The following is a 20260-nucleotide window of genomic DNA, read 5'->3' on the forward strand; positions in this document are numbered from 1 at the left end:
ATTAAAAGCAGCAGTCTGCCAAATTTGAAGCAAATCAGCCAAACACTCAGTAGATTTGTGCTGTGTGTTGAACAATAACTGTGCTGCCATAAAACTTTCTGCCTTAACTCCACAATGCTTCCTCCAAGAAGACTAACTTTACCACAGGCAAGAAGAATTCCCACAGATGAACCCACTTACAGCTACAAGAGTTTCAATTTACTACAGCAGCTGCAGCAAATTGATTTCTGAGCTGAGAGTGGCTTATTGGAGAATTTCCAAAAAGAGCACAATCAGCACAGACAAAACCCCAGGGAGAAACAAGCCCTCTTCAGGAAGGCTGGTTCATATCCTGGGTTGTCTGTGAAGCTAAATACATGGATGGAAAAAATAATGCACATCAACTCAGGATCTGTGTGTTTTTGTCAAAATGACATAGCTAGTCATGCTGCTATGAATTAACCATTCTTCTCAGCCTAAAAGTTGCCGGCCAACTGGTTACAATAATGCATTGAAAATATAATTGTGTACAGGATTTTTATTGCTGGGTTGCCTTAATAAAGTGTAATATATCAGAGGAGAGAGCATCCAGCATTTTTTTCCACAACCAGATGACTTACAATAGCTCTGGTGAGGAAAAACAACAAGTAATTTGTAACAGAATATTCTGACTCTTGGATTCAGTATCTCATGATCAGCATTTCACCATATCAGGATCATTGCAACAAGTTTCCAGTTGTAAAGATTCACAAAGCTTCTGTGATTAGAAAATCCTTCCAAGTACCTCTGATAGGGAAGAGGATGCACTGCCACCACTGACCAGACTGGCTGCTCCCAGGGAGAAGCTCACTAAGGAAGAAAAACTGCAAAAGGAAGAAATCACGAGGGTTAGGGCGGTCTGGTCAAAAGCTGCTTACCTTAATATACATGTTCATTCAAATTCCACCTCATCTCAGACTTGAACTTCATCTGCTCTTCAGCAGAAATCTGCAAAGAATGTGGGTGTTTTTTGGAGAGGAGGGGAGGGGGCAGTGCTCCCACAAATCCCAAATCTTGCAAGTTAAATCTTATAGAGATTTAGATTCATGCACTTACAGATGAATATTACATGAAGAAATTTGTTTTTCTCTACCATTGTTCTGCTGTTCTCCTTTCAGATAAATGACTGTAAGTGGGCACAGACCTGTCAAACTTGACTTACAACTCTGAGTTTGCAGTGCAACCAGGTTGCTGAGAAATTAATTGAACCATGGCACATGTCATATTCCTATGAATATATGTAGGTACCGCATGTACCTGAATAGGGGTGTAGCAGTGTCTTGAGTCCAAACCAATATCATGGTAAATAAGAGTTGGAACACAAGAAAGCCTTTCAATATAAGCAGGATCTCACAGACAGAAGAGTCTTTCATGCATTCAGTAATTCATTTCTCCAGAATGCAAATAATCATGTTTGCAAATAATCAGGTTATGACCGTGCAGGCCCCAGCAGAACTATCAATCCACATAAATTTTTATGCTTCTTCATCCACAAAGACTAATTAGGAATTTTTTTTTAAGTTCATAACTCTTAAGGCACTTTTCACAGAAGAAGTTATAGAGGAGGAAGTACTGTTTTTAAATAAAAAAGTGTAATTGACTTAAAATACTAGGTGCTTAAAACTTGAAATTTATCTTGTGTAACAAAAAGATGATACACTTTATCTTACACCTGTCCCTTGTTACAGAAGGTAACTGCTACTCTAACTTTTCAAATCTAGATGCATATTCTAAAATCACATGAGAAAATAGTTGACAGAAGTATTGCATTTGTTGTGCTGGATGCCTGTCTGATGGCTGACTAGATCCCTCATAAATTTGTATTTCAGTGAATTACTCAATTTACAGGAGCATAACCACATAGAATAGATCCTTGGAGTATATTCAGCAGTCTGAGCTGCTTCAAAATAACTCTGAACTAATCAGTGGGACCTGGGTAGGGAAATTTGTGGTAGACCTTCCTGATCTTTCAGTGATAGATAGCAGAGATGCACAGCATCTACACAGATTTTGCTGTTATTAATTTACCATTCACACACCAAAATATCGTAATTAAAGGAATAACTTCTACCCTACCCAAAGATATTTATAGTATATTGCAACTCACAACTTACACTGCTTCTTTCTTTTACAATCCTGATGTAACCATCTAATTTTACTCACGACAAACTCAAAAATGTCTCTTTCCCTCCCTCCTTTTTTTTTTGTTTTGTTTTGTTTTAGTTTGTTTTTTTGTGGGTTTGTTTTTTTTTGGGGGGGGTGTTTTTGTTTGTTTGTTTGTTGTTATAGACCTTGCCTTCTGCAATAGGTGCATTGGAAGGAAAAAAAAACAGGCTAGAAGATGAAAACATGTACCCTGCTAAAGCAACAAGCCTTGTGAGAACTTTTCATGGACCAGGTCAGTGCTTTACTGAAGGGGAGTGGTAGCTATAATTTTCCCAAATTGTGACTGTTGAACTGCCAGAACCATGCAGAACTCTGTTTTCAGCAACTTTACAGGCCAAAACCAAATAAAATGAGAACATAGTTGCATATTTCTGGATAGTTTTGGGATGAGAAGCATGAAGCAAAGAGAAAGGCTGAGAATTTCCTCAGCAGAGACTTCCAATATGTTCTAGTGATTTGGGAGAGTAGTTGTACTGAAAGCCAGAATAAAAATTTCAATCAATTAGGTAGTTTAGAAAGCTAATCCTTATTTACTGGCAAATAGGTAATTTCTCTAAAATCACTTGTGAAATATAGTACAATTATAAGTGGGCACAATCTGCAGAATTCTCATTTGCTTCCAGGTTGCTGCTGTGCAGTTGTTAAGAGCAAATTCCTGCTGTTGCTGCATGGTACTGCAAATGCCTGTTTTCCCAGCAAAAGTAGTATTATATATTGTCTTACATCTTTTTAGAGGTGCTGGTAAGATATTGATGTATCAACTTGTATGTTAAGAAGTTTCACTGACTACATAGGAGTCTTTGCTGCTATTTTAGTTGATTACTGTTGGAATAAAAATTTTAAAATCAGGCCAAGATTTGTTTATGTTCTGATGAAAACTTGACTTCTTTCCTATCTTTGGGCACCTGTTCAAAGTCTTATTGAAGTTAAGTTTTCTGGAGGACTGCAGGAAAGGGACCTTGGGGTCCTTGTTAAGGGCAAGTTGATCATGAGTGAGCAGTGCCCTTCCAGCCAGGAGGGCCAGCTCTGTCCTGGGCTGCATCAGGCGCAGCATCAGCAGCCAGGAGAGAGAGGGGATTGTCTCACTCTGCTCTGCACTGGGGCTGCCTCACCTTGAGTGCTGGGGACTGTTCTGGATGCCACAATATAAAAAAGATATTAAGCTATTGGAGAGTTTCTGAAGGAGGGTTGTGAGGATGGTGAAGGGTCTAGAGGGGAAGCCATATGAGGAGTGGCTGAGGTCACTTGGTCTGTTCAGCCACAGACAGAAGAGACTGAGGGGAGACCTCACTGAGGTCTTCAACACCCACACAGGGTGAAACAGAGGAACAGGTACCAATCCCTTCACTCTTGTGACCAGTGACTTGAATAAATGAAATGAAGCTGAGTGAGGGGAGGTTTGGGTTGGATGCCAGGAAAAGGTTTTTCACCCAGGGGCTGATTGTACCCTGGAATAGTCTTCTCAGGGAATTGGTCAAAACATCAAGCCTGACAGAGTTCATGAAGCATTTGGACAATGCTCTTAGGCACATGGTGAGATTCTTGGGGTGTCCTCTGCAGGGCCAGGAGTTGGACTTGATGATCCTGATGGGCATATTCTGTGATTCTGTGAAAGTATAAAATTATGTGCATAAGCATGCTCTCAGGGTAGGAAGAGACCAATGGATGTAGATCACAGAGATTACTTACTGGAAACTTACCTAGTAGAGTTGTTTCATTCATGGAATCATTTAATAATTAAGGTTGGAAAACACCTCTAAGATATTCGGTGCCAACTCTTAAACCAGTACCACTGTCATGACCACAAAACCAGGTGCATGCAAACCACGTCCATATGTTTCTTGAACACTTACAAGTGTTTCTTACACTTACACCATTTCTCTGGCCAACCTGTTCCAGTGCAAGACAACCAACAAGTGCAATTCTTCACAACAGTGAAGAATTTTCTTATAATACCTATTCCCAGCTTTCCCTGGCACAACTTGAGGCCATTTCCTCTTGCTACCTTGGGAAAAGAGGCTGACAGCCACGTCTGCAACCTCTTTATGTAGTTGTAGACAGTGACAAGGTCCCTCTGAGCCCCCTTTTCTTATAGTGTTTTAAGCACTTTTGGAATATACTAAACATTCTGTTCTCTAACCATCAATACCGATGCTAGTTTATTATGAATGATGTCTGATGACTCGTTTTCTTCAGTCTCTGTCACTAATGGATTAAAAGAACCTCAAACTGCCCAAACCAACAAAAGCAAAAAACTCACATGACAAAAGAAACAGCACACAGCAATGTCTACCAACGAAAAATTTAATTTTTTTTCCTACAAGATATGTTAAGTAACACTGCATCAAATGGTTAAAGGAGGGGCATCTAATTTACTGTTTTTAGAGTTAGCATATGGTGCAAAGGATCCCAAGGCTCCACCACTCTCCCCTGATGAAAAGTCTTTGTCTCTCAGTCTGTTGAGCTGGTTGGTTCCTCTCAAAGTATTCGAGTGTTGTTGGTTTTCCCATGACCAGCAGCACAGATCGCGTTTAAGCAGACAACGGGTTCTTCCCATGCGGTGCTCCCCGAAGGGCGCAGCAGCAAGCCCCTTCCTTCTCAGGCGGGCAGGTGCTCCCGTAGGGACTTCCCTTCCCTTCCCTTCCCTTCCCTTCCCTTCCCTTCCCTTCCCTTCCCTTCCCTTCCCTTCCCTTCCCTTCCCTTCCCTTCCCTTCCCTTCCCTTCCCTTCCCTTCCCTTCCCTTCCCTTCCCTTCCCTTCCCTTCCCTTCCCTTCCCTTCCCTTCCCTTCCCTTCCCTTCCCTTCCCTTCCCTTCCCTTCCCTTCCCTTCCCTTCCCTTCCCTTCCCTTCCCTTCCCTTCCCTTCCCTTCCCTTCCCTTCCCTTCCCTTCCCTTCCCTTCCCTTCCCTTCCCTTCCCTTCCCTTCCCTTCCCTTCCCTTCCCTTCCCTTCCCTTCCCTTCCCTTCCCTTCCCTTCCCTTCCCTTCCCTTCCCTTCCCTTCCCTTCCCTTCCCTTCCCTTCCCTTCCCTTCCCTTCCCTTCCCTTCCCTTCCCTTCCCTTCCCTTCCCTTCCCTTCCCTTCCCTTCCCTTCCCTTCCCTTCCCTTCCCTTCCCTTCCCTTCCCTTCCCTTCCCTTCCCTTCCCTTCCCTTCCCTTCCCTTCCCTTCCCTTCCCTTCCCTTCCCTTCCCTTCCCTTCCCTTCCCTTCCCTTCCCTTCCCTTCCCTTCCCTTCCCTTCCCTTCCCTTCCCTTCCCTTCCCTGGAACCCGCTGGAGCGGCGCGGTCCCTCCGCCCGCCGCGCTCCGCCGCGAGGGGTCACCAAAGGAGCCCGCATCACCATCACCCCACCACCAAAGGTGCTTGGGGATCGCAAAACATCGAGCACCCTTCCCTCACGTCCAAGGGAAACATGACATTATGTTTAAAAAAAAAAAAAAATCGTTCCAAGTGGCATCTTCGCGCCTGACACGTTTTTCCTCATTGTTGGCTCTCCGCTAGGTGACAGCAGTGAAATCGGACTAAAACAGCCCATACTTTACTTGTGGAGAAAACGGCTTTATCCTTTCGGCTAAGCCCTCACAGAGTAATGTAGTTGAGAAACTCGCATTATTGGCGGTTTTCCTGGAAATTACAGAGCTCTTTGCTTTTAGGCTTCCAGCCTGCAATAATTTACAGAAGTATGTCTCTGCATTATATGCAATGCACTTAAAGCAAATGTACTTGGGCTGGAAAAAAGTCAAGTATTGTTGTTTTAATGTTAGTAGTTACTTCATAAAGCTATTAGTCTTGTAAAATACTCCCAAGTTCTTACTTTCACAAACTGAACGATCCTGATCTTTCAGACAAGAACCCCCATCTGCACTGGAACTGCAGCAAGGCAGGAGACTGAGTTCCCTTATAGATTTATAGCAATGTCCAATTTTGTAACAGGAATACTAATTTTGTGCACGTGCGTTTAAATGCTGCTACTCTTTTACTGTTGTCTGTGCACCAGATTAAAGCAGTAAGCTTTTTTAGCTTGAATTTTTTTTAGGTTGAATCTTCACACTAGTTATAGAACAAACTAGAGTAGGGTCCAAGAAGTTACAGCACACAAAAGAATCAATCATGGACCAGATGAGAAGGAAGGAATGAAATACACTTGTCCAAAGGTGGATTCATCTTGACATGAGTTAAAGCACTGTAAACCTGCTGTAGGTAGACCGCATTCTAGAATTTGGAGGGGACCTTAGTTCTATTCCTGACTAATCCAAAGCATTTTTTGTGGGATAAGAAGCAGACCTGGTATAACCTCGACTTTCCAGATTACGTGCATCTGGAGATACTCTTTCAAAAGGGAAATCCGTATCTCCATAGTATTCATAGCTCCTTAAATACCAAACACAGATATATAAAGGTTTTGCAGCACCCAGAGTAACTTTTCGAAAAGGAAATAATTACTTGAAGTTCTTGTCTCCCTGTTCACTCACTTTTTATTTTGTAATTTTATCTCATGTTTTATGATTCTCCTGAATTATTCTGAGGTGTATTAACTTAACAGTCTGTGTGCTCTAAACATTTCATTTTGTTCTTTTAATTTACCAAGAGCCTTTTTTACAGCCTGATTATATAACTTTAATATTTTTAAGGTGTATTAATTCCAGTTTATACTCCTGTACTCCACAGATTTTGTTGGAAGAAAAAATATTGTCATTCCATCTTTTGGGATGACAGAAATATGTTGAAAGAATATGACCTAGTGATAGAAGAACTTTGTCACAGGTTATGGAATTTTTTTGTTAGAAACTCAGTGATTGATTTTCTCTTTTTCTTCTCTGAAAAATTGTAAGAAAATATTTATGTGTTTAGGCTGGCTTTTACTATGTGCTACATCATTGCAGCAATGCACTCTGTGGCTAAGCAATGTGTTAATTTTTGTTTTATAATTCTTTGTGATATCTTGAATGATGCTTTATAATGCTTTTCTATATTCTAAAAATAGCTATCATAAAAAGACAAAGAGGATGGTAGATGTTTATTAGAACAAATAGCCAGCTGGTTCTCTATACACACTATATGTAACATACCACACATACTGACTTAAATCACTAGACCAAAGAAGGCACTAAAAAAGCTAGAGTATAGTTTCCTTTTTAAATTATACCTGTAAGGAGACATTCAGCCATGCACAGAATATTTGTCTCTTTTCAGGGTCAATTCCTTGTGCTGTACAGGAATATTTTGAAGAAATAAATTGTGTTTGTGACCAAAAAAAATTGAATTCAAATAAAACCAGAGAAGGAAATAGTTCAATAAAAATATTTATTGAAAAAAAATTCATCATCATTTGGCTAAGCTAAGTAAGTAAAATACTAAGTGTGATTACAGTAATTAGAATGCAAATGGCTAGTACCATGAGCAGAGTGATTCGGCAATATTTTGAATGTTTTTTTTCCCGCTCCTTCTTTTTTAACAAGGTATCATACCCAGGAGTATAAATATCCCCCATCCAGAACTGTAGATCATTAGGATTTTCCTAGAAGAAAGTCAGAAAATTAAATCAGTTTCTCTCTTTTACACACAAAGTCATTAGAACATAGCCAGAAGTATTTTGGCTATCATCAGACACTGATTAATGAATTTAAGATATCACAACACATATGCAAGGCACTTTCATTTGAATCTAGGTTGTGCTACTTTCCAGATGCTGCAAATGTTCCACTGGGGAAAATTAAAACCACACTTTTCATCCAGGAACCAAAAGTAGGACACCAGCCATTGAAATGTGTTTAAAAACCCAGAACAAACCATGTTGTCTTCTCAAGAAGAAATGTCATGCTGGATAAACACATTTCTGATTCCCTTTTCAAAAAATGGAACAGCAAAAAACAAAACAAAACAAAATAAAACAAAACAAAAACAAAAGTAATCCCAGAAGTTATTTGTGCCAATCCACAGGAAGGCAGGATCTGTATTGTGTGGATGAGGCTGAGAAAAGCATATGTAATTTGATGACAAAATTTTGCTATGAACAGTTATAAAGTATCTATATAGTATTTAAGGGCCACATTTGTAGCTCTTGCCTATGTAAACAGGGAAGCTGAGTTGTACAGCATTGTGGTTTAAGAGTTGCTCTAGTCAGAGGTCATGTACTGTAAAATTTAAATTCCTGGAATCTTACCAGATACATTGACTTCTTTCCTGATCAGACTCATGTTAGTGTCGTGTCTGTACCAGAAAATATCTGCATATTTACTTCTGTAATCCCACCTAAAGATCCAAGAGGGCTGCACAGTGGTTTATGCACGCACCACACAGCTCACAGCAGTTCACTTGCTCAAACTCAGCAAAACAGCCAATTACCTTGATGTGGCTGGCCAAGTTAGAGTGCAGTGACTGTCTGTCATAGTCTTGCACAGTCCAGGAAGGGGTCTTTTTCTTCTTCTCCCAGTCATCATCCACATGGATATCACTGTACAATGGGTTGCTCTTGATTGTGGATTTCAAGGTGATGGGAGTAATGTGTTTCCCCAGGGATTTGTCTATTATTTCTTGACTGACCCTGTTCAAGTCTAAGCCTGGCAGCTCAGTGACAGTTCTCTTTTCTCTCTGTAAGACACAAGTTAGATCAGAACCTGGCTTTCATTTGCATTACCTACAATACAGGCCTCCTTCCAGAATTATCAATTGTAATGTAGCAGAATAATTTTAGAACTGAACATGCAACCATTTTTCTCCTTCTGGCAAACTTCTACAGTGAGGGATCCTGACTGCCCACTCTGGACAGATTTCTTCCTTCTGAGGAAAGCAGGTGAGTAAAATCTGAACATTAAGTTCTTTTGCAAATGTGAACTGACATTATAATGCCTGCTGGAAGAAGACTTCTGCTTTAGTGACACAGTGCTATGGAGAGCTGCAGTAGAACATTATAGCTCTGGTGGAAGCCATGGATGCATGATGCAGGAGCAAAGATGTAAGGACAAAGAAGAATGATCACAGGGGCAATGGTGTGTAAATGACAACTTCAACTGGAAATGCATCTCTGACAGAAGGGGTGTGACACAGGTCTGTTCACACTCTTGAATGCTAGATCTGTGTCGGGATATGAAGAGGCTCTTCATTCGGCTGAGGGCACTGTCAGCATTCACAGGTAATTAAATATCTGAGCACTCTCCCAGTAACAAAAGCGGTTAAATAAGACCTTTTAAAATATGTGGGTGTCAAGGGAGGAAGAAGAACAGCCCTGGTGGAATCATAGTTTTTGAGAAATCACAAGCTGCCTCTCAAAAGAGCACTAAGGGCCTCTTTAGGGGTCTGTAAAATAGTAGTTACGATACTTTTCAATCTGTCATTGCCTGGAGAAATGCAATCAGACTCTCTAGTCCAAGCTATTCAAGATTCATCCCAACCTTCTGTTCCCAAGACTTTCAATTAACCTGGTACTAATCTGTGGTACCACAGTGTGTCAGCTACCTAAGAGCTGCCTGCATTTTTGCAGAGCCTTTGTCTTACGCTAACACGTCTCCCATCTCTTAGGATTTTAGAACCAATACAGAGCATATTCATCCCTCCTCATAAGTACTTTTATCCTTAGGAACTTTTTGTTGAGTCAAGGGAAGCCTTGACCTGACCCAGTGGCCCTGTGTCAGGTATGTTGGGAAGGGGCAATCCCCACCTCTCTCCTGCTCTCAGAAATCACAAAGGTGTGGGCAGCACCTCCTGCACCATGCCTATAAGGTTAAGTGCACGTAGTAAACAACCAGTGAAGAAGCTGGGTCCTGGGAAATTTACTTCCATGTAAGGAAGACTTTCCCTGAATTTTTCACTTTTACTGAGATCTCCAGATGTTAAGGTACCTCAGGCTGGATGGTACTTTCAGCTGCAAAAGGGCTAGGGGCATGTAGTGCTTCTCCTTACACCTTTCTGGTGGGAGCTCAGGGTATCTGACCTCCTGCACACTGGCTTTGGGAACTGCTTGGATGCCTCATCAAGACAGTGAAGGTCCCTAAGATAGCAAACTGTTGGCTTCTTGTGCTTGAGTAATTTTCTGCCCACTTTGTGGGGCGGGTGAATAAATTTTCAGCGGAAATCAGATGTTGTGTGCCATCACCTGCTTCATGACTGCAGTGTCATGTGTGCATGTATAGATTGGTACAGATCAGTCTGAGGCAGGTAGGTGTGGAAGGAAGTATAAGGACAGATTTCCTTCAGAAAGTGAAGGTGGAGAAGAGAAAACAACAGACTTTGCCTAAGAAACTCTAGGAGGAAGCATCATGCTGGCATTCCTATCACTAAATCATGCAGAAGTGACTAAGCATGTTTCCCATCAATAATTGCCATTAGTAGGCGGGTGGATCCTCAATGACCTCCCATCCTTCTGTTAGTTCATAATTTCCATATGTCGTTCCTTAGCCTCCACACATCCCCTGATAATATTACTCTCTGCATTGCAGTTACAGCTGGCACTGAAGCCCTCTGGGCTGTACTGGTCAGATTTCAGCTGAGCTGGTGTTTTTAACTGCCTTTTCTTTCTGACTGCATTTTATTTTATTTGCTTTATTTCTTATTTAAGATTTGTCATTGACCTTAATGACTCTTCCCTCAGGCTTGCTAAATAGTTGAACTTGGAGAACATTTTGTTGAAGAACGCGAACTGTCTCACCAGGGGTTGATTGGTCTCCCTAGGCTAAAGTGTTGTGAAAAGAATGTGACTTGACAGTAATTTTTAAAGCTGTTTCCCATAAAATTCTCCAAAACTTGGAATAGATGGCATGATGCAAAAATTTGTTCATAAAAACTGCTTTGTAGTGAAACTTTTTCCCCCTACTGTGTGAAATACCTTCTTCTCATGGGTATGAGGCGAGTGTGGTGGCTTGGAGCAGAAATAGAGAGGGAAAAGCTTGGGAGGGGCAACCAGGTTTTATCATGAGAGCTGAACCAGAGTTTGGGGTAGGATATAGTTTGCAGAACTTTTAGAGAACAGACATCAAAGTGACAAACTAATTGGGAGAATGTACTTGATTACAGCTGATGCTTGATTGTAAAATTTCTGAGGTAGATATGTCCTTCAGACTAGTTAGGGAAAGTTAAGGATGGAAACTGGAATCACATGCAAGCCCCAAAAATTTTAAGACTAAGATATCATAAAAAGAAATATGAGCAATATTGCATTAAACATATGAATTTCTAGAAGCAGAGAAAGATTAGATAACAAAAATATGCTTGCTAGTATAAATTATTGTAAAAGCTACATTTTTACATTTTCTTTTAAGATTCAAAACACATCCCAAGCTTTGTCACAGACTCTGACTTATGCAGCAAATGTTCAAAGAAAGAAAAATATCATAAATGTAAATATCAATATCCATTACAGAATTCATACTATATACACTGAATATAAGAAGACTGTGTGAATGAGACTGGAACAGAACAAATTAAAGGCAATTTATATTAATATTCACTGAATGGAAGGAGCAAACAGGGAATACTCAAAGAAGCAGTAGTTATGGAGAACACTGAAAATTGTAGATGAAATACATTTGTGAAATGCTTATTTTACAAGCTGAAAAGTGCTCAACTTTGCAAACACATAATGTGTTTGATCTACATGTAGCTCATGAGCAAGAACACTCTTATAACTGGTTAATAACCCCTTTTCACTATGAAAAGTATGTTCCTTTTGGACAGACCTAGAGAGCTGTCACATACAAGTACTAGCATTCTGGGAAAAGCCCAGAGACCTATAAAGGGCTGATGTTACTTCCATTACTGTGTCAACATGTGTTCAACTATTCCATGTTTTTTTCTTGCTGATTATTTTATAATGCAAATTATGCATACTTTGTAATACACATAACTAAAATTATAATTTATAATTATAATCTTTATAATTATAAATATTTATTAACTTAAAATATTTATTACTAGGAAACATTTTAATCTTATTTTTATCTTGACTTCATCCTTCTGTTTCCACTTCTATTGTTGTTGATAGCACTAAAACAACTCAAAAGGCTAACCATTATTTTCTTAACCTGTGATATGAGGTATCACCCATCAAGCCCAGGACATCAACAGTTAAGGCTAGACCTTGATTTCAAGCCCATCTACCTGAAAGAAGAGAACAAAGAGACAGATAAAAAAATTAAGGAAATATACTTCCTGGAACTCAAGCTTTTCTTTCTTTTCTGCCAGATAGAACTAACTTCTCTGTTCCCATGGCCAGCCCTAGTTACCACTTGATGTTTGCAATTATGCTCAGGAAAAGAAATGCTGTTGATGGTCAGCTACAAATAGAAGTTTAAACTAAGGCAGTCCTACAGAAACATACAGCCACCAAATTCTACAGGATTTGTTTCATAACAGCCTTCTCAATCCTAATGAAAGTGACTAGAAGGGTGGTCATTATATTTGACAGTCATTTGTTTAACACGATAACCTTCTGTTGTGCAAAAAGCTTGTAACAGATTGTGGAGGACCCTCCTTGCACTCATAAGGACACTTTTCTGATGTAGTGAACTATTTTGAAGGCAAACAGACTTCTAGGGTGTAGCTAAGAATACCTGTGGTAGGTGTATTAACTGTATAGGTATTGCTAGACATTTGGAAAATTAAAAGCTCTTTTGTTATGAAGAATATTAGCACTTGAGAGCTTCATTCAACAAATCACATCTCATAGGAGATACAATGGAAAAGCAGTTGGGAAGGCAAGGATTAACCAAAGGTGCATAAGGAGATAAGAAATACAGTAGGGCAGGTTTCTGAGAAGCCCGAGCAGATCTGGACAAGGTTGCGAAGATGATCAGAGGGTTGAAGCACCTGTCCTATTTGTGCAAGCTAGTATTGTTCAGCATGGGGAAGAGAGGGCTACCGGGAGACCAGGTAGCACCCTTCTAGTACCTACAGATGTCTGACAAGAAAGCTGAAGAGAGAATTTTTACAATAGGACAAAGGAAATGGCTTTAAACTGAAGGAAGTTTTAAGTGAAAGAAGGAAGGTTTAAGTTTGCTATAAGGTTGACATTCTTCTCTGTGAGGATGGTGAGACACTTAAACAGGCTGCCTGGAGAAGTTGTGAATGCCTTATCCCTGACAGTGTTCAAAGCCAGGCTGACTGGGGCTTTGAAGACACCTGCTCAAGTGGAAGACATCTCTGCCTATGGTAGAGGAGTTGGCACCAGATGACTTGTAAGGTCCCTTCCAACTCAAACCTTTCTATGATTCTAGAAATGAAAGTTTTCTTAATGAAGGAAATGAAGGGGATCTGGATTACCTGTCAGAGACATTAAGGCAGCCTCAGGTACTGCAAAACTGAAAAGCCACCTGACATGGGCAGGAAAGAGAGCAGTAGATGGTTACAAACTCTTCAGCCAAAGTGACAGGGATATTTAGACAAAAGTGAATATTCATATGGACTATTTTAACTGAGCATTATTGACACTACTTCTTGTAATGAATTGTTTCGTTTAGAAAGGTGTTTTATCTGTCACTGGCAATGCAGTTCTGCAGGGCTGTGAGTGCATTATATAAAAACTTTTGTACAGCCTCAGACCAAAGCTCCTGCAAACCTTGCAGCTGGCTCTTCTTGTGGCCAGTTGCAGATGTCTAGGGAAGAATAAGGGAGAGAGTGGAAATACGTAATGCATGTATGAGCCAGGGGACAAAGAAGTGATTCTAACCCGGCACCTAACTTACAGATTTTAAAAAACGCTCTTGTCCTGGTATACTGAGAAACAAGCAAGGACAGGACACAGGCATTAACTCATACATAAAGCCAAAAAACCACCATGCCAAGAAGTATCATGCTGCTAAGACTGAATGCTCTCTGCTGTCTTCCAAAAATAGTGGGGGGAAAGGGAAATATAAACAAGAAAGAGAAGTCTTGAGAACTGCAGAAAACTACCAGGCTGACTACACGGGAGACATGCATGAGAAACAGATATGGAGCATTTATCATCTGGTGTGTGCTGGGCATTAAAACATATTGTGGGGCAGAGACTCCAGCAGGACTGGAAATTGTCAGGGAGACTAGAATGTGGTCAGCAGTGATACATTTGCAGGAGAAAGTCTGTGCTTTTTATGCTGTTTTTCACAAGGAAGGGCCAAAATTCCACGACTGCTTTATGGTTTGTTTTAGTCAAAGTAGACTACGAAAGTACATGCTAAGATGAGAAGCTGTTCAATTTGCCTGATACCAAAGAGAAAAGTGAGGAGAAAGATCAGCAGTTTTTTGTCATTACATGAAGCTGCTTTTTATAATGGAAACAAATTTTAAAACTTAAAGGTGGAGAAAACACATAAGCACTTCAGTGCTTTTGAATTTAATTGATCTCATAATAAAAGTTTGGAAGAGACCACAAGCATACCACTGAGCAGTCACTTTGCATAGGGAGACCTGAGTAGCATTAGTTTCTTCAGAGAATATTAGATTCTAAAGAGGAAATTTAAGCTACCCTAAGGTTTAATGACTTTAGGAATCTTTAGATCGTGCACACATGTTCTGAAATTAATTCTCTCTCTCCTCCTCCTCCCATCTCCCCTTTTTCCATTTCTGAATTAACTAATCCCTAACCCCATTATCTCTCTCATCTTAAAGTGAAATATGTTATTCCTGCATCATTAGTTCTCCACTGTGCCATCATGTTTCTTCTAATGTCTGGAACTCATCATGACTTTTCCCTTTCTTTGATTGTCAGCAAAAGGAGAAAAAGAAGGCAAGCTCCTAAGGGAGAGAGAATGGCACAATGGATTTTTATCTGGACAGCTTGAATTCTCTAATGACTACACTAAAAAGTATAGATTGTATCCTAGGTTTAACACTTATAAAATATACCACTTTGCAAACTCCATTTTTGGAGTCTTGGTGAGTACAGACATTTCCTTTGTAACAGCCATCCCGGGCTGGGACACAGAGTTCCAGGAAAACCCTCTCGCTGGTGGTGGCAAAAAAAAAAAAAAAAGAAAAAAAAAAGCACAAGTCAAAAAGCACAGGGCTCTCTACACATTTTTAATCCTCCCGCAGCTCTGCAGCCCTGGCTCAGTGACAGTGCGTCCTGATTGACAACAATGGGGAGAAGGATCCCTGCTGCGGAGGAGGCTCTGTGTGTGGCTGCCTCCCTCCTGCATAAAAGAGGGGCTCAGATGGGGGAGGGGGTGAGGCCAGCATTGCACCATACCCTATAGTTTGGGATCCTTCAGGCTCCGTCCCTTGGTTAGGGCTGTTTGCATGGGACACTACGGGCGACCGCGTGTTCCCCGCCCCAGCTCTCCTTGGGGAGCCGCCAGCAAAGATTATACAACACGAACAGAGTGGCTGGAGGCAGTGGAGTAGGCAGAGGGAAGGGTGCCTGGAGTAGGGAAGAAGCTAGGGAAAGGAAGGGGGGAGCGTGGAAGCGGGTGTCACGGGGGGAGGACTTTTTCAGTTGGAAGAGGACTGGAATGGACTCTGGGAGGGAGCAAAGGGGTTTAGAGAGCTGATGGGGAGAAATGTCTGAAAAGGGAAAAGTGCAACAGGAAGTAGCTGTAGGAGACTTTCAGCATCATTCTCCTCCCTTCCCCCAGGTTCAAGCTTTTCTGGCTCCTACTCCTCGTTTCCCTGGGGAATCAGACCCCCACACTAAGGATCCTGAGAATGTAGACCCTTCTCCATCACTCCCCTCACCCCCAACCACTTATGTATGTCTCCATCCCTTGACAAGAACCAGACCTTGGAGCTTTTGCTCATGCTAGGGGTGGGGAAAGGCGAGGGGCTCCCCGGGCAGCAGGGAAGGAGCACTGTGGAGCAGCAAGTGGGGCCCAGAGGGGTGTGAGCTGATGCAGCTGTACTGCTGCTGATCCAGACATGAACTTCTCCTCCGCCAGCTCCAGGGCCTCTGCTAGGCAGTGCACATTTACATTTTTACCAAGAAACTGCTGCTACCCATATAATAACCTGGATTAATGCAGTCAGCATGTTTCACACTTTCAACAGTTGTCTTTCAGAATGCTAGGAAGGCAAAAGTTGAATGAGGGAAAAAAATACAAGGAAAATAAAAAGGAAGTTATGGTGCACTATGTAGATATATATATTTGTAGCAAGAATCTCTCATGTCCCTCTAATGTGCCTTTTCATCAAGTTTAAGGGATATGACTTCACTTTCAGTTTTAAATCTGGGGCTTTTCTTACTTCAGAGAGCATATTCCACACACACCTTTAGTACAATTAAGTGGACTTCAGTAGACTTTACGCAAAATGCAATGAAAATGTTACAAAGAGCAATAGAAATCCTAATACACCAAAATAAAGTCAGTGGAGCCCCCTGAAAAGAGTAACTTTTCTCATGGAGCCTGATCCTTGCTGATGTCCATGGGAAAATACACAGGAATATTAATGATTCCGATTAAGAGATGCAGGAAGCTGAAACTACAGCTGATCTGTCAACATCATGTAATTTTTCTCCTGATCCTTAAAACAAGGCAGAAAAATCAGGAAAGTGTCAGCCTCTTTTAGACCTTACCTGTAAATAGATCCTGTTATGCCACTGCTGCACTCCAGGTAAAGCTGCTTCCGGGAATTTTGCCCAGTTGGCTGGTAGAAAGGCAGAGTTTTTCACTAAAGATTTAACCTCCAGTTGCAGGAATTTATCAGGATGGTTGTTGTTTGGCAAAACGGAGAGGTCCATGTTTCTATGCTGTAGAGTAATAATGAAAACAGCCCAAGCTTCTGCTTCCTGGCTGTGCACGCTCTTTCTATTATTAATGACGTGAAGAAGGATACGACAGTTTCCTGAAACTGTATCTGACCCCTGTTTGGTATCAGGCTCACTTATATCATCTACCAACGATAAAAGATTGTTTAGAAGTGGCAGAGCAGATAGGACAAGTTTCTGTAAGTGCCTGGCTTAAGTTTTCAGGTTCAAGGTCTATTTTGATAGATACATATGTGCTCATTAAAACTAACTGAGTACCAGTGAGTAGATGCATAAGACACTTAAATGCATACCAGCACTTCCTCAAGTTATCTGCCAAAAATGTCAAGCCTACAATACTTCAAAGTAACATTTTTTTCCCCCGAGAAAATTAGAAGCAGCTTCCCGTCAAAGTAAGTCTTCCTCTTCTGCAGCAGTACCAAGAGGCTCCATTGTGCTGTGTGGGTTGGTACCATTTACCACAACAGCTACGACATGCACTTTTTTTAGGATCAGGGATTTCTTTCACAGTAAATTCTTCTTGACCCTGGGAAATATTAGATTGTTTCAAGTAATTGATAACATAAGTTTTCAGGGAATTGATTCTGCTCCCATTCAAATCCGTGGAAAAATTCACTGTAACTGACTTGAACAGTATGGTCTCAGTCCCATTCCTTTTATTATTTTATTCTGAGATTCGATATTTTCATCATCATTTTATGAGTCTTAAGTCCTTTTGACTTTCAGCTAATGAAATTCCCCTTCTCATTATGGCATCTATGTATGACTAGCAAAAGCAGCCTCGTCATTTTATTTTAACCTTTTCTTAAAATATGTATGTTCTTCTAGCATATGTTTCATTTAAATGAAATTGCCACAGAGGATAAGCTTTTGAAAGGTCATTGCTTGAAATCCAGGAAAACCTTTTTTGAATCAAATTTGTGCTGAGAATTAGAGCATCACAAAAAATTTAGCTCTGTACTTAGACACAGAATCAAACCAATCTATTTACCACACAGAAAATAGCTGAAATATAGAAACTAAATAAAAATAGGAAAACATTTTAAAATCCTAAAGTAAAAATGAATAGTTGGATATACATATAAGTTAAACCTGTTATTTACTTAAAGAGCTCATGATGTTTCTTTGCATGTAATTATTGGAGATTATTTTAAAGCATATCTGTTTAAAATTATTAATATGCCACCTTTCAAGTAGATGCTCAAATAAGTATCTGTGAGCAGCCACAAAGACAGTAGTGACTGTGCTTCTGAGGAAATGTGTATGCTTCTGGGGATTCTGGTGCTACATTTACAACTAGGTCTCCCCAGTTTAATGAAGCCCTGAAACACTAATGCACCTTTCCAGTGTACCCTAGGGATTACCATGAAGCTGGTGTTTTGGATTTACCATGACATATAGTTCTCACTTTTTCCCTGTGCAGTAATAACTCAGAAAGTAATAATTTCTGTTCTAAAATGCATGGGTATATGAAACCATGACTTCTAAAACATAGGATTTCCAGCATCTCTAGAAACACAGGGCTTTTCTGTGCTACTGTAGCATAAGATGTTTTCTGTGCGTGTGTGAGTTTACATACCAATACTACGCCATTGGACATAAGAACATAATAGGTATCTTATTAAGTCAGACCTCTCCCAACCCCAGGATCTATCACTTTGTTTGAAAAGGACAGGAACAAGATGCTTTTTAGGGCGACAGTTTACACCCTGCTGCTTTCTGCAGTTCATTCTTCTGCTCCTTCAGAAGCCACAAAATTTTTTTCTTTTTGTGCTGAAGTATCTCTTTTCCAGGCCTTTTATTATCTATTTATAAATTGTCAATAAAGTTGTCTGACTGCTTTTCAATTCTTCAGGCTAAATTGCCTACTTTTATGTAATTTAAATTAATTTTCGTATTAACCATATCAAGGATGCCGTCTTTGTAGTACTGTAGGGTTTTAAGAAGAGCTCCCCACATAGCTTATCCAACACCTTCAGGATTATTTAAACTATAGTTACTATCTTCAGACTCTTTCTTTTCAATCTGAATTATCAACATTTTAAATGCCATCTTGTAAGTCACCTAGTCTATCTCCTTACTAATTTTTATTTTCCACTTTCAATGTGTTGCAATGTAATTCCACTACATTGTTCATAAGAATAGAGCAACCATAAATGAATACAATGCTCATGTTGTGGTTTTAGACCAGTTCCAAAATGGGAAAAATTATATCTTTCCTTCTGAAAACATCCATCAGTTTTTGGTTCATTTTTCCCTGCTATTCTCATAGCAGTAGTGACTCTCACAGGGCTACCTTCACTTCTGTGACCACCAGTTGCAAATTCAGTGTCTCATAGGAATGGCTCGGGCTATTTTTATAGCTATAATACTTAACACATACCTACCTCAAATTTTTTCAGTTAATGACTTGTCTAATCACTCAGTTTTGTGTTTCTTGTCAACTGAGGCAAGAGTTAACCAGAAGAGCTTTATGGCACCTGTATAGATGGAGAACTCAGTTTTTGCTCTTCCTTTTGCTACGGATGAAAATACCAAAAAACCTAACTCCTTAGGGAACCATACTGCTGACTTCTCTCCATCCTGAAAGATGACCATTTTGCTTCCAATACTTTAATCAACTTTCAAGCCATAAAGATTGCTCCTGTAGTCTTGTGTGAATGCAGTTTCTTGAATATCCTGTAAAACTGAACTTTGTCAGAGATCTCTGTGTCCAGCAGATCCTCTTTGCTCCATTCACAACTAAAGCCATGCTGACTCTCACCCAAGAGGAGATGCTTATCCAGGTGCTCAAGGATCTTACTTTTTTTCATTGGCTATTATGGCAATCTGTAGCTCATGGGGTTGCCTTTTCCACAGGCAGGAATTATACTGCAGTCTGCTAGTCTGGCAGACTGACTCTGCAATGACAGCTTGGGCCCATGGCAAGAGGCTCTGATACTAATTTCCCAATTGTGTTCTTCCAATATTCTCAGGTGGCTGCAACCCTGGATACTGTTTGCATTGAACACACTTATTTGGTCTTACTTTCCTGTATATTTCCTTCACCTTGATCCAACTTCTCTGACATCTCTGCTATAAGAAACTCTGCAACATTTCATCTGGAAAAGCCAACACAAGTAATTCACTGAACTTCTCTTTCACCACTTATCACTCCAGAGTGTCCCTTTCACACTTGTGTTATCAGACGGTCCCACCGTCTCCCATTTCAGCTTCCTGGTTTGGATGTATTTCAAGTTCCCTTTCTATTAGTTTGCACATCTTTTTTTCAGACCTCTTTAAATTGTCTCTGAGTACTTCTAATTTTCTTTTTATAATTGATCTGTTAGGTTTTAGTGCCTCCATTGGTCTCATGTCGGCAAGCATTGTATTTTTAGCGTATTTTTGAATATACAAATGACTGTTTCTCTGTCAC

At 40.4% G+C, this 20260-nt stretch overlaps 1 protein-coding gene across 1 annotated transcript; it reads right to left on the bottom strand.

Annotated features, from left to right (window-relative positions):
* Window positions 1-7515: 7515 nt before the first annotated feature.
* MINAR2 (membrane integral NOTCH2 associated receptor 2) lies at window positions 7516-16839 on the bottom strand. Its single transcript, XM_064404977.1, has 3 exons — window positions 16654-16839; window positions 8523-8768; window positions 7516-7695 (listed from the first exon to the last, which is right to left on the bottom strand). The coding sequence occupies exons 1-3, from the start codon at window positions 16816-16818 to the stop codon at window positions 7516-7518; spliced, it is 591 nt and encodes a 196-aa protein (XP_064261047.1). The 5' UTR covers window positions 16819-16839.
* Between the last annotated feature and the right edge of the window lie 3421 nt (window positions 16840-20260).

This window comes from Passer domesticus, chromosome Z (genome assembly GCF_036417665.1).
Source record: "Passer domesticus isolate bPasDom1 chromosome Z, bPasDom1.hap1, whole genome shotgun sequence".
Lineage (NCBI taxonomy): Eukaryota > Metazoa > Chordata > Aves > Passeriformes > Passeridae > Passer > Passer domesticus.